Below are 25,491 nucleotides of genomic sequence, written 5' to 3'. Positions count from 1 at the left end.
GGAGCGGGGGGATGGATGGAGCGGGGTCGGTCGGGGACAAGGAGCAGAGGGGTTGGATGGGTTTGGAGGTTCTTAGGGGGGCAGTCAGGGGGGAGGAAGTGGATAAGGGGTGGGGGGCAGGCTGTTTGGGAGGGGGCACAGTCTTCCCTACCTGGCCCTCCATACTGTTTTGCAACCCCGATGTGGCCCTTGGGCCAAAAAGTTTGCCCACCCCTATTCTTTCCTCTCAAACTATGATTGCTTTTCATGATAACTTTTAGTATGGTAGTGTAGTATTGAAAATACTACTTTCTCTAAGTTTATCTGCTCAGTTTATCTTCCCACTTTGATATTCTCCACCCTGCACTTCTTTAACCCTTGTCTTCTCTAGAGTTCCAGGGCTTGTTACTCTACTATCACTCTCCACTGCAATCCTTCCTAAACTCTGCCACTTATATTACTATAGAGCTTACAGATTCCAGTTGAGGTCAGGGCCCCATTGAGCTAGGTGCTGTCTGAAATACCTAGGAAAGTAGATTGTAAGCTCTTTGCGGGCAGAGGTTAAGGGCTCATCTACATGGCTAAATAGACAGAACTATAGAAATATAGTTATACCATGGTAGCTATGCCAGCATAACTCCCTGTCTGGACATGCTTTCTGGAATAAGTGACTATAGAGGGCAAAAAATCTTTATTCTAGAATAGTGTATCCACATAGAGGGTTGTACTGGCATAGATATAGCAGTGTAACTATACTATTATCATAGAATCATAGACTTTAAGGTCAGAAGGGACCATTATGATAGTCTAATCTGACCTCTTGCACAACACAGGCCACAGAATCTCACCCACCCATTCCTGTATCAAACCCCTAACCTAAGTCTGAGCTACTGAAGTCCTCATAGACTCATAGACTTTAACTGAAGTCCTCATAGACTCATAGACTTTAAGGTCAGAAGGGACCATTATGATCATCTAGTCTGACCTCCTGCACAATGCAGGCCACAGAATCTCACCCATCCACTTCTATAACAAACCCCTAACCTATGTCTGAGTTATTGAAGTCCTCAAATTGTGGTTTGAAGACCTCAAGCTGCAGAGAATCCTCCAGCAAGTGACCCATGCCCCATGCTGCAGAGGAAGGCAAAAAACCTCCAGGGCCTCTGCCAATCTGCCCTGGAGGAAAATTCCTTCCCGACCTCAAATATGGCGATCAGTTAAACCCTGAGCATGTGGGCAAGACTCACCAGCCAGCAATCAGGACAGAATTCTCTGTAATAACTCAGATCCCAACCCATCTAACATCCCATCACAGACCACTGGGCATACCTACCTGCTGATAATCAAAGATCAATTGCCAAATTAATTGCCAGAATTAGGCTATCCCATTATACCATCCCCTCCATAAACTTATCAAGCTTAGACTTAAAGCCAGATATGTCTTTTGCCCCCACTACTCCCCTTAAAAGGCTGCTTCAGAACTTCACTCCTCTAATGGTTAGTAACCCTCGTCTAATTTCAAGTCTAAACTTCCTGATGGCCAGTTTATATCCATTTGTTCTTGTATCCACATTGGTACTGAGCTTAAATAATTCCTCTCCCTCCCTGGTATTTATCCCTCTGATATATTTATAGAGAGCAATCATATCTCCCCTCAGCCTTCTTTTGGTTTGGCTAAATAAGCCGAGCTCTTTGAGTCTCCTTTCATAAGACAGGTTTTCCATTCCTTGGATCATCCTAGTAGCCCTTCTCTGTACCTGTTCCAGTTTGAATTCATCCTTCTTAAACATGGGAGACCAGAACAGCACACAATATTCCAGATGAGGTCTCACCAGTGCCTTGTATAACGGTACTAACACCTCCTTATTTCTACTGGAAATACCTCACCTGATGCATCCCAAGACCGCATTAGCTTTTTTCACGGCCATATCACATTGGAGGCTCATAGTCATCCTGTGAGCAGCCAGTACTTCAAGGTCCTTCTCCTCTGTTACTTCCAACTGATGCATCCCCAGCTTATAACAAAAATTCTTGTTATTAATGCCTAAATGCATGACCTTGCACTTTTCACTATTAAATTTCATCCTATTACTATTACTCCAGTTTACAAGGTCATCCAGATCTTCCTGTATGATATCCCGGTCCTTCTCTGTATTGGCAATACCTCCGAGCTTTGTGTCATCTGCAAACTTTATTAGCACATTCCCACTTTTTGTGCCAAGGTTAGTAATAAAAAGATTAAATAAGATTGGTCCCAAAACCGATCCCTGAGGAACTCCGCTAGTAACCTCCTTCCAGCCTGACAGTTCACCTTTCAGTATGACCCATTGTAGTGTCTCCTTTAACCAGTTCCTTATCCATCTTTCAGTTTTCATATTGATCCCCATCTTTTCCAATTTAGCTAATAATTCCCCATGTGGAACCATATCAAATTCCTTACTGAAATCGAGGTAAATTAGATCCACTGCGTTTCCTTTGTCTAAGAAATCTGTTACCCTCTCAAAGAAGGAGATCAAGTTGGTTTGGCACGATCGACCTTTTGTAAAACCATGTTGTATTTTGTCCCAATTACCATTTGATGTCCTTAACTACTTTCTCCTTCAAAAATTTTTAAGACCTTCTATACTACAGATGTCAAACTAACAGGCCTGTAGTTATCCGGATCACCTTTTTTTCCTTCCTTAAAAATAGGAACTATGTTAGCTATTCTCCAGTCGTACGGTACAACCCCTGAGTTTACAGATTCATTAAAAACTCTTGCTGATGGGCTTGTAATTTCATGTGTCAGTTCCTTTAATATTCTTGGATGAAGATTATTTGAGGCCCCCAATTTAGTCCCATTAAGCTGTTCGAGTTTGGCTTCTACCTCGGATGTGGTAATATCTACCTCCATATCCTCATTCCCATTTGTCATCCTACCATTATCCCTAAGCTCCTCATTAAAGACTGAGGCAAAGTATTTGTTTAGATATTGGGCTGTGCCTAGATTATCCTTAACCTCCACTCCATCTTCAGTGTTTAGCGGTCCCACTTCTTCTTTCTTTGTTTTCTTATTTATATGGCTATAGAACCTTTTACTATTGGTTTTAATTCCCTTTGCAAGGCACAACTCTACATGGCTTTTGGCCTTTCTCACTTTATCCCTACATGTTCTGACCTCAGTAAGGTAGCTTTCTGACCTTGCTGATCACTCCCATCTTTCACTCCTTGTAGGCTTTCAGCTTTTTCTTAATCACCTCTCTGAGATGCTTGTTCATCCAGCTTGGTCTACAATTCCTGACTATGAATTTTTTCTCCTTTCTTAGGATGCAGGCTTCTGAAAGTTTCTGCAACTTTGACTTGAAGTAATTTCAGGCCTCCCCCACCTTTAGATCGACAAGTTCTTCAGTCCAATCCACTTCCCTAACAAATTCCCTTAATTTTTTAAAGTTAGCCCTTTTGAAATCAAAAACCCTAGTTACAGATCTATTTTTGTTTATCCTTCCATTTAGTTTGAACTGAATTAGCTCATGATCGCTCGAACGAAGGTTGTCCCCTACAACCATTTCTTCTATGAGGTCCTCACTACTCACCAAAACCAAATCTAAAATGGCATCCCCTCTTGTTGGTTCAGCAAGTGGTGAAGGAATCCATCAGCTATCACATCCAGGAAAATCTGAGCCCTATTGTTATTACTGGCACTTGTCCTCCAGTCTGTATCTGGGAAGTTAAAGTCTCCTATGACCACACAATTCCCATTAGTATTTACTTCATTAAAAACATTAAAGAGATCTCTGTCCATATCCAGATCAGATCCCAGTGGTCTATAGCACACCCCAGGCACAATACCAGGAGAGGCTCTAGTAGCTTTCTTCCCCAATGTGATTTTTGCCCAGACAGACTCTGTCTTATCCATTGCATCACTTCTTATTTCTTCACAGTCTACCTCATCATTGATATACTCCACCACTACATGCTACTCCACCACTACAGTTAGATCAGTCAATTTCCTCATGTAGATGAGCCTTAAATAGACAAGACAAATAGTGGAGAGGTAAACAGATGACCAGAAAAGCAAAGTGAGTTTTTGTCTAACATCACACAGGAAGAGCCAGAGATAGAACCCAGACATCTGTAGTCCCAGTCTAATGGCGCATCGACTGAGCCATGCTCACTTGGGCTAAGACTGCCTACTGAGACGCTCTGCTGGCTTCCATTCATGTACATAAAATGTAAGCTTCCCTTACTCTGAAAGCTAGTATCAGTTTGTCAAGCAGCAGTGTAGATAAGTATGGGTGTTTTCACGACTATCATGAACATTTCTGCTTTTTGTGACTCTGTGGTAAAGACACCCACTTATGCTACTGTTTGCATCGCTCCTTGCACTGATGCAGCTGTGCTGTTGCTAAAAAGTGGATACAAGTTTTTAGCATAGCTGCACTGACAGAGGGAAATAGTATCCTTATTCTCCCCCTCCACTATGCCCTTCAATGACTTAGTTTTCTGAACCACGAAGAGCAGAAAGTTCCTGCAATGTTGGATGCTTGTGGCCACAGTCAGCAGGGCCATGGGGGTTCACACTCCTCCCATTTAGTCACTGATGCACTTGTCTCTTTGCAGGGTTCTAGAACCTGCAGTGCTGAAGTAACATCTCCCCCTCCTACTCTCACAGCTCATAGTAATGAAGTGAAATCCCCCCCCCCCATTGTGCCCTTTTATTCTCTTAGCTGCTGGTATTAGCCAAAGTTTGATCAATAGTCAGACCCCATTAGTTTCAAGTTGGTGAATTTAGGATGCAAAGGTAGAAGTTTCACTGATTTAAGTTGATTTCTGCATCTTTGTGCACCAGCAGGGAATGAATCATTTGGGAATTGAATTAGCACAACATATTTTCAGCCACTGTACCTGAGATCTACATAGATTCATTTTTTTCTTAAAGTTCTTTGAATAGACTGACTTGTTGTAGTGTTGAGCACCCACTCCCATGCTGTACTTGAAATCAGTAGGGGTTGCAGATGCTCAACACTTCTGAAATTCAGGTGGTAAAGTTTCACATTAGTAAGGTTTATAATATCCATTAGTAAGTTAGGTTGTAGAAGTATCCACTGGGGAAAGAAAGCTGCAGCCAGGGAGAGAGCCTCTAGGTGGCACCAAAAGGCTTGGTTATTGGATCATTCATATTTTGCACAAGTACCAATTTGGGGGTGGAGACTAACTCATCTGTTCTGAATTGGCCAGAATGATGTGTGGAATTCCATTGTCTAGTAGTTTCCATGTGCAACAACTAATATTGCCACAGGCTGATTATTTAATTGTCTCAAAATTGCTTGATCAGTAGCTGGGCAATACATAATATTTCAGATATGTGTGGCAAAGTTTTGGAACAATGACTAGCAAAAAGTGATTTTTTTTAATTTACAGCCAGTTGAATATTACTACCACTAGTAGTGTAAGCTGTGCCAGAGAATGCAACATGCCCTGTGTGAACATCTGTTAGTTGGGTATCAACATATATAGGCAGTGGCTTCAGAATTTTTGCTTACCTAGTGTGAGTAGTCCCATTGCCTTTAATAGGACAACTTATGGTAGTAAGCATTACACCCCTATTACAGATGTTTGCAGAATGAGCATGCAGGATGAGGATAAATAGGCATCTCTTTAATGGTTTAACGATTGCTGTTAAACCTAGTTAGAGTTCTAGAGAAAACCGCTAGGCCTATTCCAAAGGGAGCTGTTTCAATGTGTGCTCAGGTTAAAGATATGGCACATAAACATGTCCCTATTTCTCAGCATGGCTTTCAACATGACATTCATTATAAACGATAAACATTGTTGATGTTTGCTTCTATCAGTCTGGTAAATTTCCATGGGTATACCATTCTGTTTGAAAACACTGACAAGAGTTAGCAAGAGGTAAGGAAATAGGGAAGCCAAACAGAAAACAAAGCTCAAGATCAGAGGGGAGGAAAGAGTGTGTCCACACTAAAATGGTCCCTGTGGCTACTGGACAACAAGCCTCATTGGTTCAAAGGCTATAGATGGTGTTCATTTAGCATCCTTCTTCCCAAAAAACAGCCTTTTAAGACTTCCCAAACACTACTGTTAAATGATTTGACAGTGACTCTTGGAGATCACATGAGGGGAACAAATGCCTGATGCAGTAGGAGGTGACGAATTCTTTCATAGCTGAATGATTCTTAAAAGGCCATGTGGCATAGGAAGCTGGGCATGTGTTGGAGGTAGAAGAAGGTGTAGCTGTACCTTTGCCTTGCGTTCCTCTGGGCTGCATCTCTCAGGAGAGTTCAAAATCTGGCCCTGAGGTTTTTTTCCTCCCGAAGGAAGTTAGAAGAGGCTCAAATTCTTATCTCTTAGGTGACTAGCCTAATTAACATATGTATGTGCTAGAATTTTACATATTTGATTTTGCAGAACCTCTCATGCACTAAAAAAAACATAGGCCTATAAAGGTTAGTGTTTAAGATAATAATAAGACTAGTTATTCATTCATGATGCTTAGAACCTTGTCTTCTTACATATGCCTGTGCAGTGTCTGACTCCCTAGAGTAGGTATCCTTATCCTAACAGCAGGCTACTTACCTCTTCAACTTTTTCTATCCTTTTTTTTGAAGTTAGATTTTTCCCTTAAAATTTTAGTAAATTAAAAGGGGGAAGTCCAAACCTCTGTATCCATCCCATAATTTAGAAGCATGTAAATTTAGGACAGCCTAGATTGCTTTGTTGATGTCTTTTAGCAATGTAAAAGATGGGTAAAGGCATTCAGGGAAAGCTGTTCTGTATATTTCTGTGAAGTGAATCCTTCAGGCACTGAATAATGGATAGCCAGTATATGGAATAGAAAGTGTGTTTGAGACCATCAGTCTGAGACTTTGGGGAAAGATTTTACTTTGTGTGCTGTTGGGTAATTCTACTATTTCATTAGGTAGGGTGGCCTAACTTGGGTGAACTCTGGAGGCCCATTAATTGTACTTATAAACTTTATTCACTAAGGAAGGCTGACTTGCACAAGGTAGGGTCTCTGGTATATCCACTATACAATGCTAGGCACATAAGTTATTATTGCAAAAGATACGTCTTGTAGCTTGCATCTTTTCTTATTGCATATTGGTATATGCAGTGTAATGTAGCCAAATACAGGTATGTTGGAAATCAGTGCTGCTTTGCAGACCTACAGTGATGACTCCATGCTATCTGATCAGGAGCTGTGTCCTGTCTTCATGATAGGATGGAGCGTGGGACTAGCAGATAGCAGAGATGAGATGTTCGTAGTTCGGGGCCATATTAATCAGACACAGAGAGTGTGTGGGAGTTATATGCATGCAGAGTATGGCTATGCCCACAACCTGGTTTCAGAAATGTGCTCTGTGCTTATGCAAACGCTTGCAGAAGTGGACTAAATAACAGGATGTCTAGTTCCTTTAATAGACTATACCACTGTTGCCTCTGCATGCCAGAGTCTAATGAAAAGTGACCCATTTGGCTTTCTAAGGCTTAATAGAGGCAATCTGTTAAGATTTCTTGCACCACAACTGTGGACCTGTATGTCACTTATGACTTAGTGCCCAGTCCTGAAAAACCCTATTCATGTCTTTACTTGTGAGCAAATACATTGAATTCAGTGGTGATTAGGCATGGGAGTAGACCTTGTGGGATCAAGCCCTTATTTTGTCAGCTCTTTTGTGCAGGAATCTTGTATTAGGAGTTTTTTAGAGTACAGTTTATGAACAGGCTTAGTCTGTTGGAATCTTAACTGTTGGCTGACTTGTGTAAGATTTAGTTTTACAAAGAACTTGACAGTGAGAGAAGGAATCCGACCAGCACTGCAGGAAAGGATACCTGTGTCTTGCATCTCACTCAATATTGTTTAACTTCAGAGATCTGATAAGACGATAGGCCGCAAGTTAGTGGATTTCTGTTGTTCATATCAATACAGAGGCCTCAAGGAGTGAAACAGGATTAAGAGTCTAGTGCAGGTCTCCCATGCAACTTTGTAGAGCATTTCTACTGAGCAAGAAAGCAAATTAAATGCAACTCATTCATTAACACACGACTATCACAGAACAGTAAGTTGCTCTGGGAGGGGAAGTCTCCCTCTCTCACAGGAGGAAGTCTTGGGGAGGGGAACCCATGGAGCATCCCCTTTGGGTTTGTGAGAGGTAGATATACATCCTCTGGCCCTATCCTATGTACAGATGCTGTCTGGGGGAATGAATGAGTCCTCTCTCTCTGTGCTGCAGTGTCCAGTACCAACCTGGGATAGTCCAAGTCAGTGTGTAGGTCTACAGAGTCATTAAGATTAAGCAGTTGAAATTCTCTGTTGCAAAGACCAGTGTTTCAGTATTTATTGATCCCTGTGCGCTTGTGTATATCTGCAGTTTGAATTTGTAACACCATTAGCTATAACATTTTTATGAACTGCTTTGCCGTTTGAGTTGGTAGAGGTTAGTGTCAGTGATTGCACAAGTTTTGAGAAGGTTGATGAAGATACTAGGCAATAGCCAGTAAAGTTGGAGAGAATGCCATTTCCCAAACACTTCCCCTTCTTTTCTTCCTAAGTCTTGAAGTCCTCACAAATCCCTTGTGGCTAGGTGGGCTCAGCTATTCGCAGCGTACTCCGTGTATTAAGGAAACATACTGCTCATTATGTCCCAGTTTCTGCTACCGCTTCTCAGTATTCCCACCTGACTCAGTGTAGTAAAATGATAGTATCTTGGTCAGTGAGTAGTAACAATTTTACCTGAGCCAGGGAGGCAGAATCTGACCCTATAAAACTTTGTAAAAATATTGTAACTGTTTCCTTACATCGTCCTCTGCAAACTTAGCAAAGATCACATTCTTTATTATGTTCATGCCAAATCCATTAAAATTCAGTTATATTTGAGTCAGAGCACGAACAGGTCACTGAAAGAACTATGCATTCACCTTCTTCATTAAAAACACTTTGGGTAGCGACAAGGGGCAAAGCTTTTTAGAAATGCAGTCTCATTTTCAAGAATGAGTTAGGAGTTTGTCTAATTGAAAGTCAACATGATTTATACTCCTAAGGGCTTGTCATTTCTGAAAAATTGGGCTGCTTAGTCTTTTCTGAAAACTTTACCTTAGTCCTGAGACATTTTAACTCCAAAGTTAAATAATTGAGACAGTTATGACTGACTGGAAGGGTTTACAATAAAATGGCTCTCAGCCTGAACTACAGAGCTATTACGGTTAAAAATGATAAAAAACAAACAAACAACAAACCCCACACACATTTATCTCTGGATAAAACACAGAACTAAAAGCCTACTTCATTCCAAAATGAGTCATTTGGAGTTATTCCAAAAAGCGGCTTCTTACACTGTGACTCCTCAGCCTTTTTTAGGCTGCTGGAGTGATTCCGGTAGCCTCACGTTCCATGCTATTTTAACATAATTAAGTTTTTCTAAGCTTCATAGTATAGCAGGTAGACTCTTGTTTTTTGACAAGTGTTTAAATTGATGGTTATTGACACTGCTTTAGGCTTCTAATACCTGATTTGGACCACATTATAGCCTTGAGTTTTTGTTTTTGCACAAAGTTCTAATTTAAATGGGATTTTCTTCATACAGAGGATAGTATACTGTCCTCTTGAATATCTGTTTGTGAACATAATTTCTGTATCTTTGATTTCATGTAAGCAATCTACATAATGGTATCTACTGTGGGAAGTTGTATTATTGATTATGGTGGTATCCCTCTTGGCATTTTTGATTTTCATAGTTTTATAACTGTGAGTTTTATACCAAACTGAAACTTTTTAAAGTTTTAAACCCCAATGCAGTTGTTAGAAGAATCGGTTTGTCAATCACAAAACAGACTGTAGCTTTCAGATATGAGGCTAGTTAACTTTTAATTAATTTTAAGACAGTTTAGTTTAAGCAGTCATCTGAAGTTTACTTCCCCTATTAAGTAGATTAGTTCATTTTAACTTCACTGAGAGTTTTTTTGATCTCCAGATGTCTACACTGCGGGAGGATCGATCTAAGATACGCAACTTCAGCTATGAGAATAGCGTAGCTGAAGTTGATGTATCTTAGATCGACTTAGATTGAATTACTTCACGTCCTCGTGGTGTGGGATTGACCGCCGTCACTCCCCGATTAACTCCGCTTCCACCTCTTGCCCTGGTGGAGTTCCGGAGTCGACGGGGAGCGCGTTCAGGGATCAATGTATCGTGTCTAGACGAGATGCGATACATCGATCCCTGATAGATGGATCACTACTCGCCGATCCCCAGCTCCTCTAGCCTTTCCCCAGCCCTGCTCCACTCTAGGTACCTTTCCCAGCTTCTAAACAGCCAGGCCCTTTTCCCTCAACAAGCAAAGGGAGACTCCCTGTCTGCCCCTGGTTTCTCTGCCTTTATAGGACCAGCTGAGTTTGTTTGGGGTGTGGCTTCATCTGCAGCCACTTCCCCCAATCAGCCCAGCCTAAAAGCTGCTTTCTCCAGCCACAGCCCCCTCCCAGGGCTGTTTTTAATCCCTCTGGACCTGAGCGGAGTGACCCGCTACACCATCACAGAGCCATTTTCTATTTTTGGTTTGCTTATTTCTTACTGCTGACTTAAATTATCTCTAATGATTGCCTTCTCTAGCCATTCTTTGCTGCCCTGGCACCTGCATGTGAGGAAAATAAGTCTGATCACATTAGGTCTTGTTCCTGCCAAGCTGAGCTAACGAGTTTTGGAATTAGGATCTAATTAATGCCCTCCAGTTGGAGCAAAGTTGTCCCCTGAATTTTGAAACTTTTAGTTTAGTACTTGTTTATTAGTTTTCCAGTAATTAAGTATCTAGTGTTATATCTTAGAGGCCTGTTCCTGCTTTCATTGATGCCAATGCTAAATATCCCACTAACTTCCATAGGCTGTAGAGTAACTAAATGCATGAAGTACATCACTGTATTTGGAAGTGTTAGAGCCACTTAGAGGATAAAGTAGACTAGATTCCCCACAGTGCATTTTTTTGGGGCATATTTACTTAGGGTTGGGCATTTGATCATTCTAGAAATAACTAGTCAATTGACAGGTCAAATATTCATCAGATACTGTCAAAAATGGTCAAATATCTTAAAAAGACTGATTCAGTAATTAAGCATAAGGCTTGGTCTATATTACATACATATTTGGTATCATGACATCGCTCAGTGGTGTGAAAAATCCACCAAATTTAACCCCCGTATAGACAGCGCTATGTTGGTGGGAGAGCTTCTCCCACCAACGTAGCTACTACCTCTCACAAGGATGGAGTTATTAAGCCAATGGGAGAGAGATCTCCCATTGGCTTAGAGTGTCTTCACCAGACGTGCTACAGCAGTGCAGCTGCACTGATGTAAATTTGTAGACTTTATGTTCTCCAGTAGGCTTAGATAGACACTTATGCCTAAGGCTGCGTGTCTGTCATGGAAGTCACCGATTCCATGACTTTCCGTGACCACTGTGACTTCTGCAGTGGCCAGTGCTGGCTCGGGCAGCCCCTGGGCCAGCAGCAGCAGCAGTTTGGGTATGTTGGAGGGGGCTCAGGGCTGGGGCAAAGGGTTGGGGTGCGGGGCGGCGCTTACCTGGGCAGAGGGGCCAGGGAGCGCCGTGTGGCGCCCGCACCTGCGTGCTTCCCCCGCAGCTCCCATTGGCTGCCGTTCCCAGCCAATGGGAGCTGTGGAGCTGGCACTTGTGGCAGGAGTAGCCCCCTGGCCACCCCTCCCCCTAGGAGCTGCAGAAACATGCAGGTCAGAGCCCGGTAGGAAGCCTGCTAGCCCTGCTAACTCTCCCCCTCCAGCACCAGCAGAGGTCCCAGGCCACCCCCACCAACACCCGCGGTTCCCCTAGACCATCCCCATCCCAAGCACCTGCATCCCCCCGGCCCAAGTTTTAGTTAGGGGTACATAGTGAAAGTCATGGACAGGTCATGGGCTGTGAATTTTTGTTTACTGCCCATGACCCTGTCCATGACTTTTACTAAAAATACCTGTGACTAAAAGTAGCCTTACTTATGCCTAATTACCAAAAATAAATAAAAATGTTATTTTAATTCAGAAAAATGTGAAACAGTGTTCTAAAAAAATGAAAGAATGGCACCATGGTGCAATCACACCATCACCGCCACCTACCCTAGGGCACTCTCGCTGGAATATTTGACAGTATTTGGCCCTGGTCAAACAATAGGCAGTCAATTGACTGGTTCGCTCAGTGTTAAGTGAAATTACTTGTGATGTGACTCTCATTACTTTTTCATAAGAACATAAGAATAGCCGTACTGGGTCAGACCAATGGTCCATCTAGCCCAGTATACCTGTCTGCCGACAGTGGCCAATGCCAGATGCCCCAGGGGGAGTGAACCTAACAGGTAACGATCAAGTGATCTCTCTCCTGCCATCCGTCTTCACCCTCTGACAAACAGAGGCTAGGGACACCATTCCTTACCCATCCTGGCTAATAGCCATTAATGGACTTAACCTCCATGAATTTATCCAGTTCTCTTTTAAATGCTGTTATAGTCCTAGCCTTCACAACCTCCTCAGGCAAGGAGTTCCACAAGTTGACTGTGTGCTGTGTGAAGAAGAACTTCCTTTTATTTGTTTTAAACCTGCTGCCCATTAATTTCATTTGGTGGCCCCTAGTTCTTGTATTATGGGAATAAGTAAATAACTTTTCCTTATCTACTTTCTCCACATCACTCATGATTTTATACACCTCTATCATATCCCCCCTTAGTCTCCTCTTTTCCAAGCTGAAAAGTCCTAGCCTCTTTAATCTCTCCTCATATGGGGACCCATTCCAAACCCCTAATCGTTTTAGTTGCCCTTCTCTGAACCTTTTCTAGTTCTATCTTTTTAGAGATGAGGAGACCACATCTGTACGCAGTACACTCATTCTCATCCTCCTGTAACCAGATGAAAGGTAGTACTATTAAATCGATTAGATTATTTATTGGAAACACTAAGTTGTCAGTAAAAAACCAGCTGTGGTTGACTGTAGAAGCTGTTCAAGACAACCAGAAATTCATATGTCAAATAAGATTTAATTAAATTATTTTTATAGGTGGACAAATCAAAAGAATCTGAAGCAGTTACCAGTTGCAAAAACACTTAATACCATCCCAGAGCCCAATCCCAAGAAATAATGAGCATCTGTCAATGCCACTTTGTGGAAGTGTTAGCCACTCGGTAACTCAGAATAGAGTTTCCCAGTGCAGCATGAGATTGCATTAAACTTATAACCCTTGTCAGAAAAAAAAACATGTGTTTTAAATAACAACTATTTCTGGAAAATGTTTCTTCTAGAAAGTTACAGGATGAGTATTCTTGCATAAATAGCCAGGAATTAAGTTTGTAGCTTCTCAGCATAACAGCAGTTGGAAATTCTACTATGTAACATTTTATTTCATTGCTGTACAGATTAACCTGAAACTTCTCTCTTCTTTCCCCCCCCAGCAAAACTGTACAATCTAAGGTGGACTGCATTTTGGTAAGTAGAACTTTGATTTTCCAAATATTAAAAAGTGTTCTAAGACCACTATGGATGGCTGATGGGAATTGGCAGTGATTATGGAGCCCTTCATCACTATGCACCATTGGAAAAATTAACCTGGGGTAGTGACATAAGGTAGTTACCATCTGTCAACTGTCCAGTGGCCTATGAGAAGTGAATTTAGTGATCTCAGTTCAGTTCTCAGTGGACACGTGCCCACATCACAGGAGACAGCTTCAAGATTGGTACAGGTTGATGATGCCCTGGCTAGTAATATCACTGGATGATGCCCATACTGTCCAATAATTTCATCTGTAGGGCTAGTCAGTCAGGCTAGATCAGTGGTTTTCAAACTTTTTTCATTTGCGGACCCCTAAAAAATTTTAAATGGAGGTGTGGACCTCTTTGGAAATCTTAGCAAACCCTTTTGGAAATCTTAGACGTAGTATGTGGACTGCCAGGGGACTGTGCACCTCAGATTGAAAACTACTGTATATTGCCATGGCAATAAGGGATATTTTGCACTGTTGCTTTCACAGGAGCTATTGATTTTTTCCCCACCAGTGCATTCAGTGTTTTACAGGGACATTTGCTGTCTCTAGGCCTGATCCTGCTAGGAGCTGAGTCTTCCACTCCAATTAGCCTCATAAGGTACTATGTACTTCACAGGATCAGGCCCCTTTACCAGCAGGGATTGTACAGTTACATTTGATTTATTACAATGGCTTGATTAATTTCAGTACGTCATCCTTTGCAAGGTCTTTGGGGCAGATACTATATTGTGGTTGTGTGTCTGTATAGTGCTTAGCACAATAGGGACTGGGACTCCTAAGTGCTATCACAATATACAGTATGATTTTATAAGATTCTTGTACGTGTTTAAGCTACAGGATAGACAAAGATTGCCTGTTCCAAGTTCTTTGAGCCCTAAAAGGTAAAAGAGTCAAACTAATCCAAAAATTGCCATAGCAAGCAAGGGTGAATTGATTTAAATCAAAGCAGTTTAAATCACTGATTTTACTAATGATTTAAATCAGCATACTGGAAACATTGTTTTAAATCATCACTTTTAATTGCGTATTGCCATTATACTGTTCCCTTACTTTCCTAAAAAAAGGGTTGATACTCGTTGGTTAGTAACAGTGAAAATGTGTTGCTTTCCAACTAAATATAGTCTTTGCGTTAAATTGGTGCTTCTTTTTGGTAACTAGGAGTATACACTATGTATCTTATACATATTTGCTAAAGCAATTGTAAAGCTTAATTTACATTTATCAGTTGCTTAATGTTAACATTTTATTATGTTAGAAAATGGTGAATGATGCATTTCTTATTTACTAGATGATATATTTTTTACTTGTGATTTTTGTAAAGTTCTATCTGGATGGAAATTGAAATGCAATTAAAATGTTTTTAATTAATGTAATTAATATTTTTAATTATATAAACCTACCTTAAATGTGCTGGAAATGTAAGAAAAATGTACCAGAACAAGTTTTGCATTTAAAACTAACAGTAGTTTAATAATTTAGTGAATTGTAGTTAGTGAATTGAATCAATTATTTCTGGCTACTGTGTCCTTCAGGATTTTAGAACTAGAAATTCTCAAACTCTTACACTTAGGGCTAGTCTACACAGGCAATGCTAAAGCGCTGCCACGGCAGCGCTTTAATGTGCCTTGTGTGGTCGTGGCGCAGTGCTGAGAGGGAGCTCTCCCAGCACTCTAAAATAACAACCTCCACGAGGGGTGTAGCTATCAGCGCTAGTGCACTGTCTACACTGGCACTTTACAGTGCTGAAACTTGCTGCACTCTGGGGGTGTTTTTTCACACCCATGAGCGAGAAAGTTGCAGTGTTGTAAATTGCCAGTGTAGACAAGCCCTTAGTTTTGGAAGAGGAAAACAAATTTTCCTGCTTTTTTCAACTTCCAAATGGTTTTTAACTTTGAGCTAGCTGAATAAACTGAAATGAAGAAAATAATCTCAGCACCTGCAGAAGGAGGCTATTGCTATCAAAAGCAGGTTTAGCACTTCAACAGACTCTGATTCCAGGTGCTTAGTCAATGACATCCACCAGTTCAGGGTTTAGCTTTCTTTAAAACTTGGCAGCAAATATGTACTACTTAATATTTTGTGTATTTACTTTAAATTATTCTGATACAATAATTTTATGCCTTAACATAGGTTATCAGTTTAAAATGTATTTTAAATAGGTTTAGTTTGAATAAACAAACCTGTATTTAATTTAAATGAAAAAATTTAATTTAAATACATTGACTTTTATCCATCCTGATAGCAAGCTAGTGGCTAGTGGCTTCTCTCCACAGATATAGCCCATCCATAAATACGACCTTCTCCATCCTGTGTCACTCCTGAAAAAACGAATCCATACCCTTCTGTAAACAATTCCACACCATTGTCAAGATCCCAAACATTCGCCCAGAGACCAGCTTTGCCGTATGCCTTATAGGTCTTGACTGCTTTGGGCAGAAGGGTTTATTTCTGAAGTTAGAGTCCTCAAAGTATGTCCTCTGATCAGCTCCCTCCCTTACATACATACATAAGGAGCTCTGCCTAGAATGCCTGCACTGACTGCAATTGAAGTAGTATTTCACGGGGAGAGCCATCTTAGGAAGACAGATGCCAAGCCATTTAGGGCTCTAGGGATATGTATACACAGCAGTAAAAAAACCCCATGGCACCAAGTCTCAGAGCCAGGGTCAATTGACTCGGGCTGGCAGGGCTTAGGATGGTGGGGGTGGTAAAATTAGCAGTGTAGATGCTTGGGTTGGAGCCTGGGTTCTACCCGAGCCTGAATGTCCACTCTGCAATTTTTAGACCCCGACCCCACCCCCAATGAGCCTGTGTCACCTGATCCAGGCTTGCCATGGCTATGCCTTGTGTCTTTTATTGCTGTATAGACATTCCCTAAATCAGAAACAGTTTATACTATAATCAGCATAAATCCCACTCCCTTAATACTGTGATCTTGCACCTACGTTTAAGCCAGGAAGCATTCATTTTTATAGATTTGAGGGATAAAAAAGAGCATTATGATCACTTAGTCTGACCTCCTGCATAAGAGGTCATGGAATTTCACCCAGAAATGAGTATTTAATAAAGTTATGGCTCAAGATGCCCTCTAGCTACCTTCATATGGTATCTGTGTAGCCATATGGCTGAGCATGCTAGGGACATTTTAAAGATGAGTTGTCAAAGGATAACTTGGATTTCCAAAGTGTTTTTTCTGAGAATAAAGTTACCCTAATTTATGGTAGCTAAATGATATTTCCTTAAACTAAGCTGTATTTTTGTATCCATGTCCTTTCAAGGACCAGCTTCTGATCCAGTCTTGCCTACACTTAAAGGGATTCTTGGGTGCATTCGATATTCAGCCTGAGGATGAAAGTGGCCTCCTGCCTCCTTCTTCCTTAATGCCACCAATGGCAGTTGCTCCTCGTATTGCCTCTAAAGTAGGTTGAAGTTCATCCTTGAGCAGAGGACCCTGATAGGGGAGGTCAGTGGCACAAAGGCAAGTTGCAGCAGGTAGAAGCAAATATAATTAACTCTTTTCACAGTGCAATATAGGGCAGAACTGCTTAAGCAGCACCAGGGCCGCCCAGAGGATTCCGGGGGCCCGGGGTCTTCGGCGGCGGGGGGCCCTTCCGTTCCGGGACCCGCTGCCGAAGTTTCCCGAAGACCCGCGGCGGGAGCCCCCCACCGCCGAATTACCGCCGAAGCGGGACCCGCCGCCGAAGCGCAGCCCGGTCTTCGGCGGTAATTCGGCGGGGGGGGGTCCCCGCCGCAGGTCTTCGGGGCACTTCGGCGGCGGGTCCTGCAAAGGAAGGGGCCCCCCGCCACCGAAGACCGGGCTGCGCTTCGGCGGCGGGTCCCGCTTCCCCCCCGCCCCGGCCCCAGCCTCTTACCCCCGGCTGACTCCTCTCCCGGAGTCTCAGCGCCTCGCAGAACAGCCGCAGCGTGTGGCCGGCGGGGCCTGAGCTCCGTCCCGCTCAGAGCCGCGTGGTGAGGGGGCGGGGCTGGGAGCTCCACGCTGAGCGGAGGGAGCTGAGCTCAGCCCGGTGCTCCCAGCCCCGCCCCCTCACCACGCGGCTCGGGGCGGGGCGGGGCTCAGGGGCACCGGCGGAGACTCGGTGCTTGATGCACTGAGGCTCCAGGAGAGGGGCGGAGGCGGGAGCCTCTGCTGTTCTCTTGGGGGCCCCTGCGGAGCCCGGGCTCCGGGGCAAATTGCCCCCTTTGCCCCCCCCCTCTGGGCGGCCCTGAGCAGCACCAGAAGAAGAATATAGGAGCAAATTGTTCGCATTCTGTGCATTTACAAGAAAATTGTGTTAGCGCTGGAAACAGGTTTCATACTAATAGTCTTGGATTTAGGATTTTTAAGTGCAGATCATCGGCTTGTCTAGCAGCCACCAAGGGTAGTCAACATTTGGAGAGTGGGGGAATAAAAATCTGGGCAGCAAGTCTCAGGGCCCAAGTCTGTAGACTCAGACTCCAAAATTTGCTTTTGTGTTTGTTTTTTTTTGGCAGTGTGGACATACACTAAATGTTTCCCTTCACTTGTTGGATGGGTTTTTGAATTATTCTGGTCAGCTGGACAATTTAGCCATTTTCCTAGGTAGATCTTTAGTCTGTAATGCTAAAGAACAATCTCCACAACTTGATTTAGACTATCACAAGGGTTTCCTTATGCTCTCACCTTCCATTTCAAATGCTTCCCTGTCTGTCCTGCTAAAGAGATCAGATCTCCATCCATAATGGAATGGTTCTCTCTTGGGTAATGTACCTTTGAGACAGGATACATACTTAATGTAATGCAGTCAGTTATAAATACAGCATAGCATTGTTCAGAAGGCTGGAATCGGAATAGGTTACAGGAAATAGAAGTGGTGAATACACCAACCACAACATGGAAACTCAGCTAGGAGATCTTTTCTTGCTATTGAAAGCTGTAAACTGTTGTGTGAGAGTCTGAGAATTCCCAGGCCCAATGAACTTAGAACATCGTTGCCTTTTAAAAATCCTTATGGAAGAGCTTGTGTTAGGAACTTCTCTCTGCAAGCCCATTCTCCTCTCTACCTTCTGGGGGGACAAAGGCTGTCTGCCGTATTTACTGATCTCACATTTCAGCTGTGTCTGCACTAAGGAGCCTATGTCACCATAGCTATGTTTTTTCCACACCCCTCACTGACGTAGCTATGCCAATATCAGTTTAAAGTGTAGACCGAGCCTTAGTATGAACAGATTTATATGACTATCAGCAACTGACGCCATGCGATCTGGACATTTAGACGCTGTCAAATCTCTTCTTCCCTACACCCCATCTACTTCCAAAGAGCCTAAAACCAGGCTTGTGGGCAGGTCTGTCCAGTCCACTTAAGTGTTCAGCCTTGCATGTAGTTTTCATGGTCTGTGCTTCCTCAAGAGACTTGCAGACTTCTTGGCACCATTTGAGTGCATAGTCCCAGGAGGCAGATCCGCATCCTTTATCTTTTCAGTTTCTTTAATAATAACACCAAGGAGTGTTCAAGGGCAGTGCCATTTTGTCATAGCACTTCAATTGCTGACTGCAATAGAGAACATAAGAACAAGCCCTTTGGAGGAAAAACCACCTTTTAGCAGTTTACCTTAATTCAGGTAACTGAATGTACAAGAAGTCTTTCTTCCTTAGTCATGTATGCTGTGAGAAGATGCTACTGCCACCTTCATATCTATTTAATCTTGTCCAGTTAGGTTTTGCCTTAAGGTTTCTAGCAAACACATTTTCATTGTAAGTAGAGACTCAACATTATTTGCTATTTTTCAGCATCTGCTTTATGGTAGCACCTAATCCTAGCCAGACACACAGCCCCAGAGTGTGGGGCACTGTACAGACATGCAGGAAGACTAAGCTACTGGGGGCAGGGACCACCTAATTTAAGACAAGATGCAACAATTTAAATTTAGGAGGACAGAGGATAACAGTAATAACGTATTATAGTTATTTAGCCTTTTGTCTGTCTGTGTGTGTCTTGCTGCACTGTTTGCATCCTGACAGATTATGTCAGATTTTGGAAGATCATAAGAAAATCATTCTGTGCTGTGCAAACCAGAAGGGATAATTAGCAAGAATTGTGGGATAAACATCCATTAAAGATTTATTGCAACATCTTTTAAACTGTAGTAAACATGTCTAGAAGTAGGTGCTCACTTAGTGTGACATTGCTTGTTATATTTATGTTGCCACATACTAAGTGAACTCCTGAACCTGATTATGTGGCTCACAGTTTGATCAGTTAGCAAGAAGGTTAAGGTTCTTGGCCCTGCCCCTTATCTTTTAAAAGGAATTCAGTGCTAGTGAGAGGTGCTGGATTGATGGCAGTGATCACTGAAGTCCCTAATCTACAGAGGAGTTTGAGCATGGGCAGCAGCAGTACAAACCCTCTCCTACCACTGAAGTGCTTCAGTCCTGTTCTACATAGCTATTGTCCTGTAGGGGAGAAAGGGACTTAACCTGTATTATGATAGTGACTGTACCCTCCTCCAAATATTGGCATCTGCAGTTGGACTGAGACTACCAGTAAATTAACCAGAGGCCACCAGACAGCTTCAGATGGTAACAGTTTTGGTCAGTACTGATGTGGATTCAAATTGTGTTGGGGGAGGAGGGAGAGTTGTTTTTAAGATGGAAATCTTGTGTAGCTGAAGGCTTTCTCTTCAGCAGGAAAAAGGTATGGTAGGTCCTAGTGAAGAAGGGGCAGTTGGTTGTCTTTACACAAATTAGCAGATCAAGGTGAGGTATGGCTCCCCCATAGTCTTTAACTCTACTTTGCTATGGGGGAGCCTAGCTTTTATCTTGAACTGCAAACTTGTGATAAATTTTTTCTTAGTGAAAACACAGCTTTAGTAAAAACCACTTTATTGTGGTGTTTTGAGTAGGTTCAGAGCAAATTCGTCTGTGCTATAACTTCACTGATCTCAAGGTGTTCTAATAATGGTCATGAAATCTTGGCTCTGAATGTACACCTGAAGCCTGCTAAAATGCTGATCAGATTGGTAATATAAATGTGATGAAATCTGAACCTGCTTCTGGATGATCTCCATGGACTGGAGAAGAGGGTAAAACTCAAGCAATTCTAGAACTGTTTGTTTGCAGGATTTACTATATGAAGAGTTAAATTAAAAACCTCTCTTTAGCCATTCAGCTATATTCTAAGAGCTTGAAGTGGGTCAGACATGCTGTTTCTGTATTATACTTCACAATTGTGAGTCTTTTCTGGTCAGATAATTTTACAAAAGGAGTTAAAGGACACTGAAAAAGTAGATGGGGGGAAAATCTGTAGGCACAGAATTATCTTGCAGTTCACAGATATAATTTGCTGTTGATTTTTAGTATCCCTGATGTATTCTGCAAGAGTTATCTATCTGTGTGTTAGTGTTTGTTCAGAGCTTTGAAGTATTACTTCTGAGTAAAAATGAATAATTTTACCATGTTGAAAGGTTGTATGATCTTTCACTACTCCAGAAAGGACTTTTAAGACAAGGGAAGCTAGACTGGTAATGTCAGGTGTGTTTCAAGCTTTGCTGCAGAGACATTTTAGAAACCTCACACTTTTTTGTTGAAGCATATAAGGTGTGAAAACTGGTAGGAAGAGTCAAAAATAGCAATGTTTCAATGCAAGCACAAAGCTCTTTTTATAAGTCATAGTAAGTTTTGTGTTTTACCGACTTAATACAAGGCAAGTTCATTCCTGCCTGAATTTTGCATGGCTCATGTTAGTATGCATAGCATCAGAAATGTAGTTTATACAAGTGACTTTTCCATCCTGAGATGCTGCATGTCAGTTTTGTTTACTTGCAGTTAGTTATTTTTAAAAACATCCACTTTTAAAATAGTAACTGCTGTTTGGATGAACTCTTCCTTATTAGTAATCCTTCCTTCTCCCTCACCCCCACTGTCAGGGTTGTGTTACTAAGGAGCAGGATTATAAATCAGATGAATCTACTCTGCCACAGTCTGAATTTGGCCAAGATTGAATGACAAGAGTAGAAGAGCAAACTATAGAGTCAATCAGTAATGAATGAATACGTATTCTAATGAAGTCTGACACGTTTTAAAGCAAATCTGCCATTATATGCAAATTTTATTACTGTTTTTACCAGCTGTACATTCTTTTAATTTAAAAAAAAAAATCAGCGGGGCCACTCTGGTGGCTTGCTGGTAGCATATTTCCTTTTTCCAGATTTGAGATGACCCGATCCTGGAACTAAGTTATTTAAAAAAAAAATATTCAAAACTTAAGGCTAAATGTTGAGTATACTCCCAAAGCATATAGCATCCTAAAAAGCCTGCTGCAGTGCTCAAATCCTTCAAACCATCCTCACCAAAAAGCCAGAAAAAAAAAGGGCTATGATTCCACCTCCAGGTCTGGCAACAGGAAATCACTCAAGCTTTGCTGCTCTTTATTTCATTAAAAACCCTTAAAGGAACTACAGCCCTGCCTGTATCCGCAGTTCTCATCTTTTGGCTCCTTACAACTCATGATTGACTTTTGCTCAAACCTACATTGGCTGTTGGAACAAAAAAAAAAAGAGAGAGAGAGAGAGAACATGATCCTAGGCAAGTGCAGTTCTGGATCTGCCTGAAACTGAAGGAGCGAAACACAGCTCCACCCAGAAACAGATCAGGGTGGATGACTCTCTATGCAAATACATACTGGAGCCTCCCATTTAATTTGCTTGCCAGGCATATTTTTCCTGCTTCTGTATAGTTGGGGAGGCACTTGTATGAACAAGGGGAAAAAATTCTAGACCCTGACATAGAAGCCATCTTCTGTCTCTTTACCAGAGCCCTTTTCTTTGTCTCTGCCTGGACTTTCTTAGTTCTTACCACTGCATGGTTTTACCACTGCCCTATTATAGGAGCTATTTTCCCAGCATGCCCTTTCTGGATACTGGCCTGTGCCTCTTAAATTACAAGCAGCTGTAACCCCAAAGTGGCCATTTCACCATACGCGGTTGGTTCTTGTATCTCCCTTTCTTCCAGCTGAAGAATTGGCTTTTTTCAACTCCAGTTACATTTTCTGCTTATGTCTCAAGATGGCAAGTTTGTCATGTGCAGAAACTGGGGCCTTTCTTTCTAAAATCCCATTATAAAAATATAGTGAAGCAGTATGCAGTGGGCAATGTTTAAAGAAGACAGAACTCTACCCTGGGTTGATGGTGGGAGAGTCTCTTTTCTCTTTCTTCTTGTGGGGATGGGGTTTTCCCTGTGGCTCCTTCTTGGACCAGCTGCATTTTACACTTACACTTTGCAGTGCCTTTTCAGTTTGCTCCCTGCTCTAAGAGAAAAGGACCCTGCTGTTATTGAAGCACCACCTGCTTAGCCTAAGCCTAGGTAAAGCAGATGTGGGGGTAATCAGTTCTCTTTCCTGATGCTTCCACAGTGGTGGGAGACCATGGGGCAGAGAGAATTCAGTGACCCCACAGTATGTATTGAAAAATACATGAGACTTGTCCATAGAGAAGGTAATTTAAGTACCACAAACTTTGTATGAATTGCAGTAAATGTTGCACAGAAATCATGAAGTCAGCAAGTTTCAGGGGTTAGTGTCAGTAAAAATACCGGATTTTGTGATTTGCCGCAGTTTATAAAAGTGGTGTATCTGAATGGATTGTGCCCAACATGTTACTGTTGGCTCTCACAAGTTCTCTCCTCCCCCTCCCTCTGGTCCGTCCTCTCCTTCCCCCCCCCCCCCCTGTGGTCTTAGCCTGTTTTAGCCATTTAGGATTAGAAAGCTCTTTGATTCTCTGGTCTCACCTCCCCCAGACAAATTTTTGTCTAGTTCTTTATTTCCTCAGAATATATTTTCTCATTACTTAGTGGCTCAGTCCTCTCAGGAGACTTTATATATGTTGTTTGTTGTATCATTCTCAGAATTGTTTGTTTTGTTTTACACTGTGATGCTGCTAGTCATACACTAATTACAAAGCAAAATAGCTATTAACATAATAATTAACTTTAGAGTACATCCCCAGTGTAGTTTTTCAGAGGTGTTGACCTCTTGGCCACCTGACAAGACTCCTCTCAGCCTTGATTGAATTAGGGGACACCCTGCTTTGAAATTAAATTAAAATTCTGATTAGTTGCTTTCTTCCTTGGTTTCATTCACTCTTAGACTTGGTTTTCTCTTTTAATTGAAAAAATGTTAAAAGTGAAGTAACGGTCAAGGAGAGATGAATTAATCACATTCCAGATAGCATTGTTTTATGTTAAAAAATAGTTGCTCATAGTTACTCAATGTTGCTTATGCATGAACTAGTTTTACTTTAGCAATAATCGTCTCAAATTAGTGTTAATACAAATGAAATGTAAATTTTTATATAAACATTATAATTTAAATAACATAAGTTCACCTTATCTTTGGTACTTTCCTGAAGGAAACTATTTGCTCCTTGCTGTGGGAAGTCCAGTTTATTTGTCTGTGCCCTGTGCTTGGATATGTTACCCAGGTTACCAAAATTGACTTTGCTAATATTTCAGAGTCCAATTTACTGCACTGGGATCACCCAAAGCCCAGTTCCTTCATGATAACATTGCGTCATGCACCTGCTGCTCGGGTGTGCATGTGCCTGCTGTGTTTGTTTTGTTTTTCACCACCGTCCTTGATTTAAAGCAGTGGTTCTCAACTCGCAACCCAATCAGCACACAGCTGTGGCCCATGTGACATCCTCAGGGCCATAAAGGCACACCGCTACTTCAATATAACGCCACCCGATATAACACGAATTTGGATATAATGCGGTAAAGCAGTGCTCCGGGCGGGCGGGGCTGCCCACTCCAGTGGATCAAAGCAAGTTCAATATAATGCGGTTTCACCTATAACGCAGTAAGATTTTTTGGCACCCAAGGACAGCGTTATATCGAGGTAAAGGTGTAGTATATATAGATTGTGTGGATGCAGCCCACATAACACATAGAGAGCTGCATATGTGGCCCACAGTGGTAAATAGGTTGAGAACCACTGATTTCAAGGCTTTGAGCCAGATCCTCTGGTGATAGGAATGGGCATAGCTCTGTTGAAGTCAGTGGAGGTACAGTGATGTACAGCAGCTGAGGATCTGGCCATCAGTATCGATGTAATCACTCTGTGACAGCCACTTACAAGGAATACAGAAACTTGACTTTCAAAAAAGCCTTCTTTAGGGCTTGCTCTGTTTGACTACTGATGCAGTTGTATGGTCAGTCCAACAATCGTGCTTTATTACAGAAGAGCCATTATCTGATGCTTTGGTCTTAGGGTGTTGAATGTGGCCCTCCAAGACTAGGAAATCATAATGAAAGGTTTCAATTTAAACACCTTTTCATTACAGTGTTTTTTGGCTGGGAAAACTGTTTCTGGTTATCAAGATTAACTTTTTCCTTTACAGTTAAAAAGGGCAAATATTCCAATGTTCACTTTTGTTTCAAGTGGTGATCATAATTAATATTTATTATTATTTGCCTGACCGTAATGTCTCTAGGTGTCCAAGTTATGGACCAGGATCTTGGTGTACAAACACAGAACAAAAGGGTGGTCCCTATCCCAAAGAGCTTGCAGTCTAATGCTTTCACATCGCCAAATGTTGCGTGTTGTTTTATTTGGGGTCATTTTGAAAATGTGTGTTTGGGTTTTTTTACAACCCATCATGCTGTTCATTTACCATTTGCTTTTTTAAAAAACCTTGTTTTCTAGCAAGAAGTTGAGAAGTTTACAGACCTAGAGAAACTCTACCTCTACCTTCAACTGCCTTCGGGTCCCAGCAATGGAGAGAAAAGGTGTGTGGGTGTGGGTGTTTAATATTAATATTGGTATAGTTCCCATGAGATTTTTTTTCCCCATCAAACACACATTTATCTACTGTTTCTGGAAACAGTAACATTTCTTTATTTTTTATTTTATTTTTTTTAGGAAAAGTGTCTTTAATATTTTCAGAGAACTAGTTCTTCAGTAAATCTGAACTTTGGGAACCCGTGATGCATAATAACAAATCTGACAATATAAG

At 41.9% G+C, this 25,491-nt stretch overlaps 1 protein-coding gene across 1 annotated transcript in view; it reads left to right on the top strand.

The window, feature by feature from the left end:
- Positions 1-25,491, top strand: part of RFX7 (regulatory factor X7) — a 106,741-nt gene that overhangs the window by 40,017 nt on the left and 41,233 nt on the right. Inside the window, exons 2-3 of the mRNA XM_044979079.1 lie at positions 13,417-13,450; positions 25,182-25,264. Coding sequence (XP_044835014.1) covers positions 13,417-13,450; positions 25,182-25,264 — 117 coding nt within the window. The remainder of the gene's footprint in view (positions 1-13,416; positions 13,451-25,181; positions 25,265-25,491) is intronic.

Source organism: Mauremys mutica, chromosome 11 (genome assembly GCF_020497125.1).
Source record: "Mauremys mutica isolate MM-2020 ecotype Southern chromosome 11, ASM2049712v1, whole genome shotgun sequence".
Lineage (NCBI taxonomy): Eukaryota > Metazoa > Chordata > Testudines > Geoemydidae > Mauremys > Mauremys mutica.
Note: the sequence above shows the minus strand (reverse complement) of the source record. Positions and strands in the feature narration are given on the sequence as shown.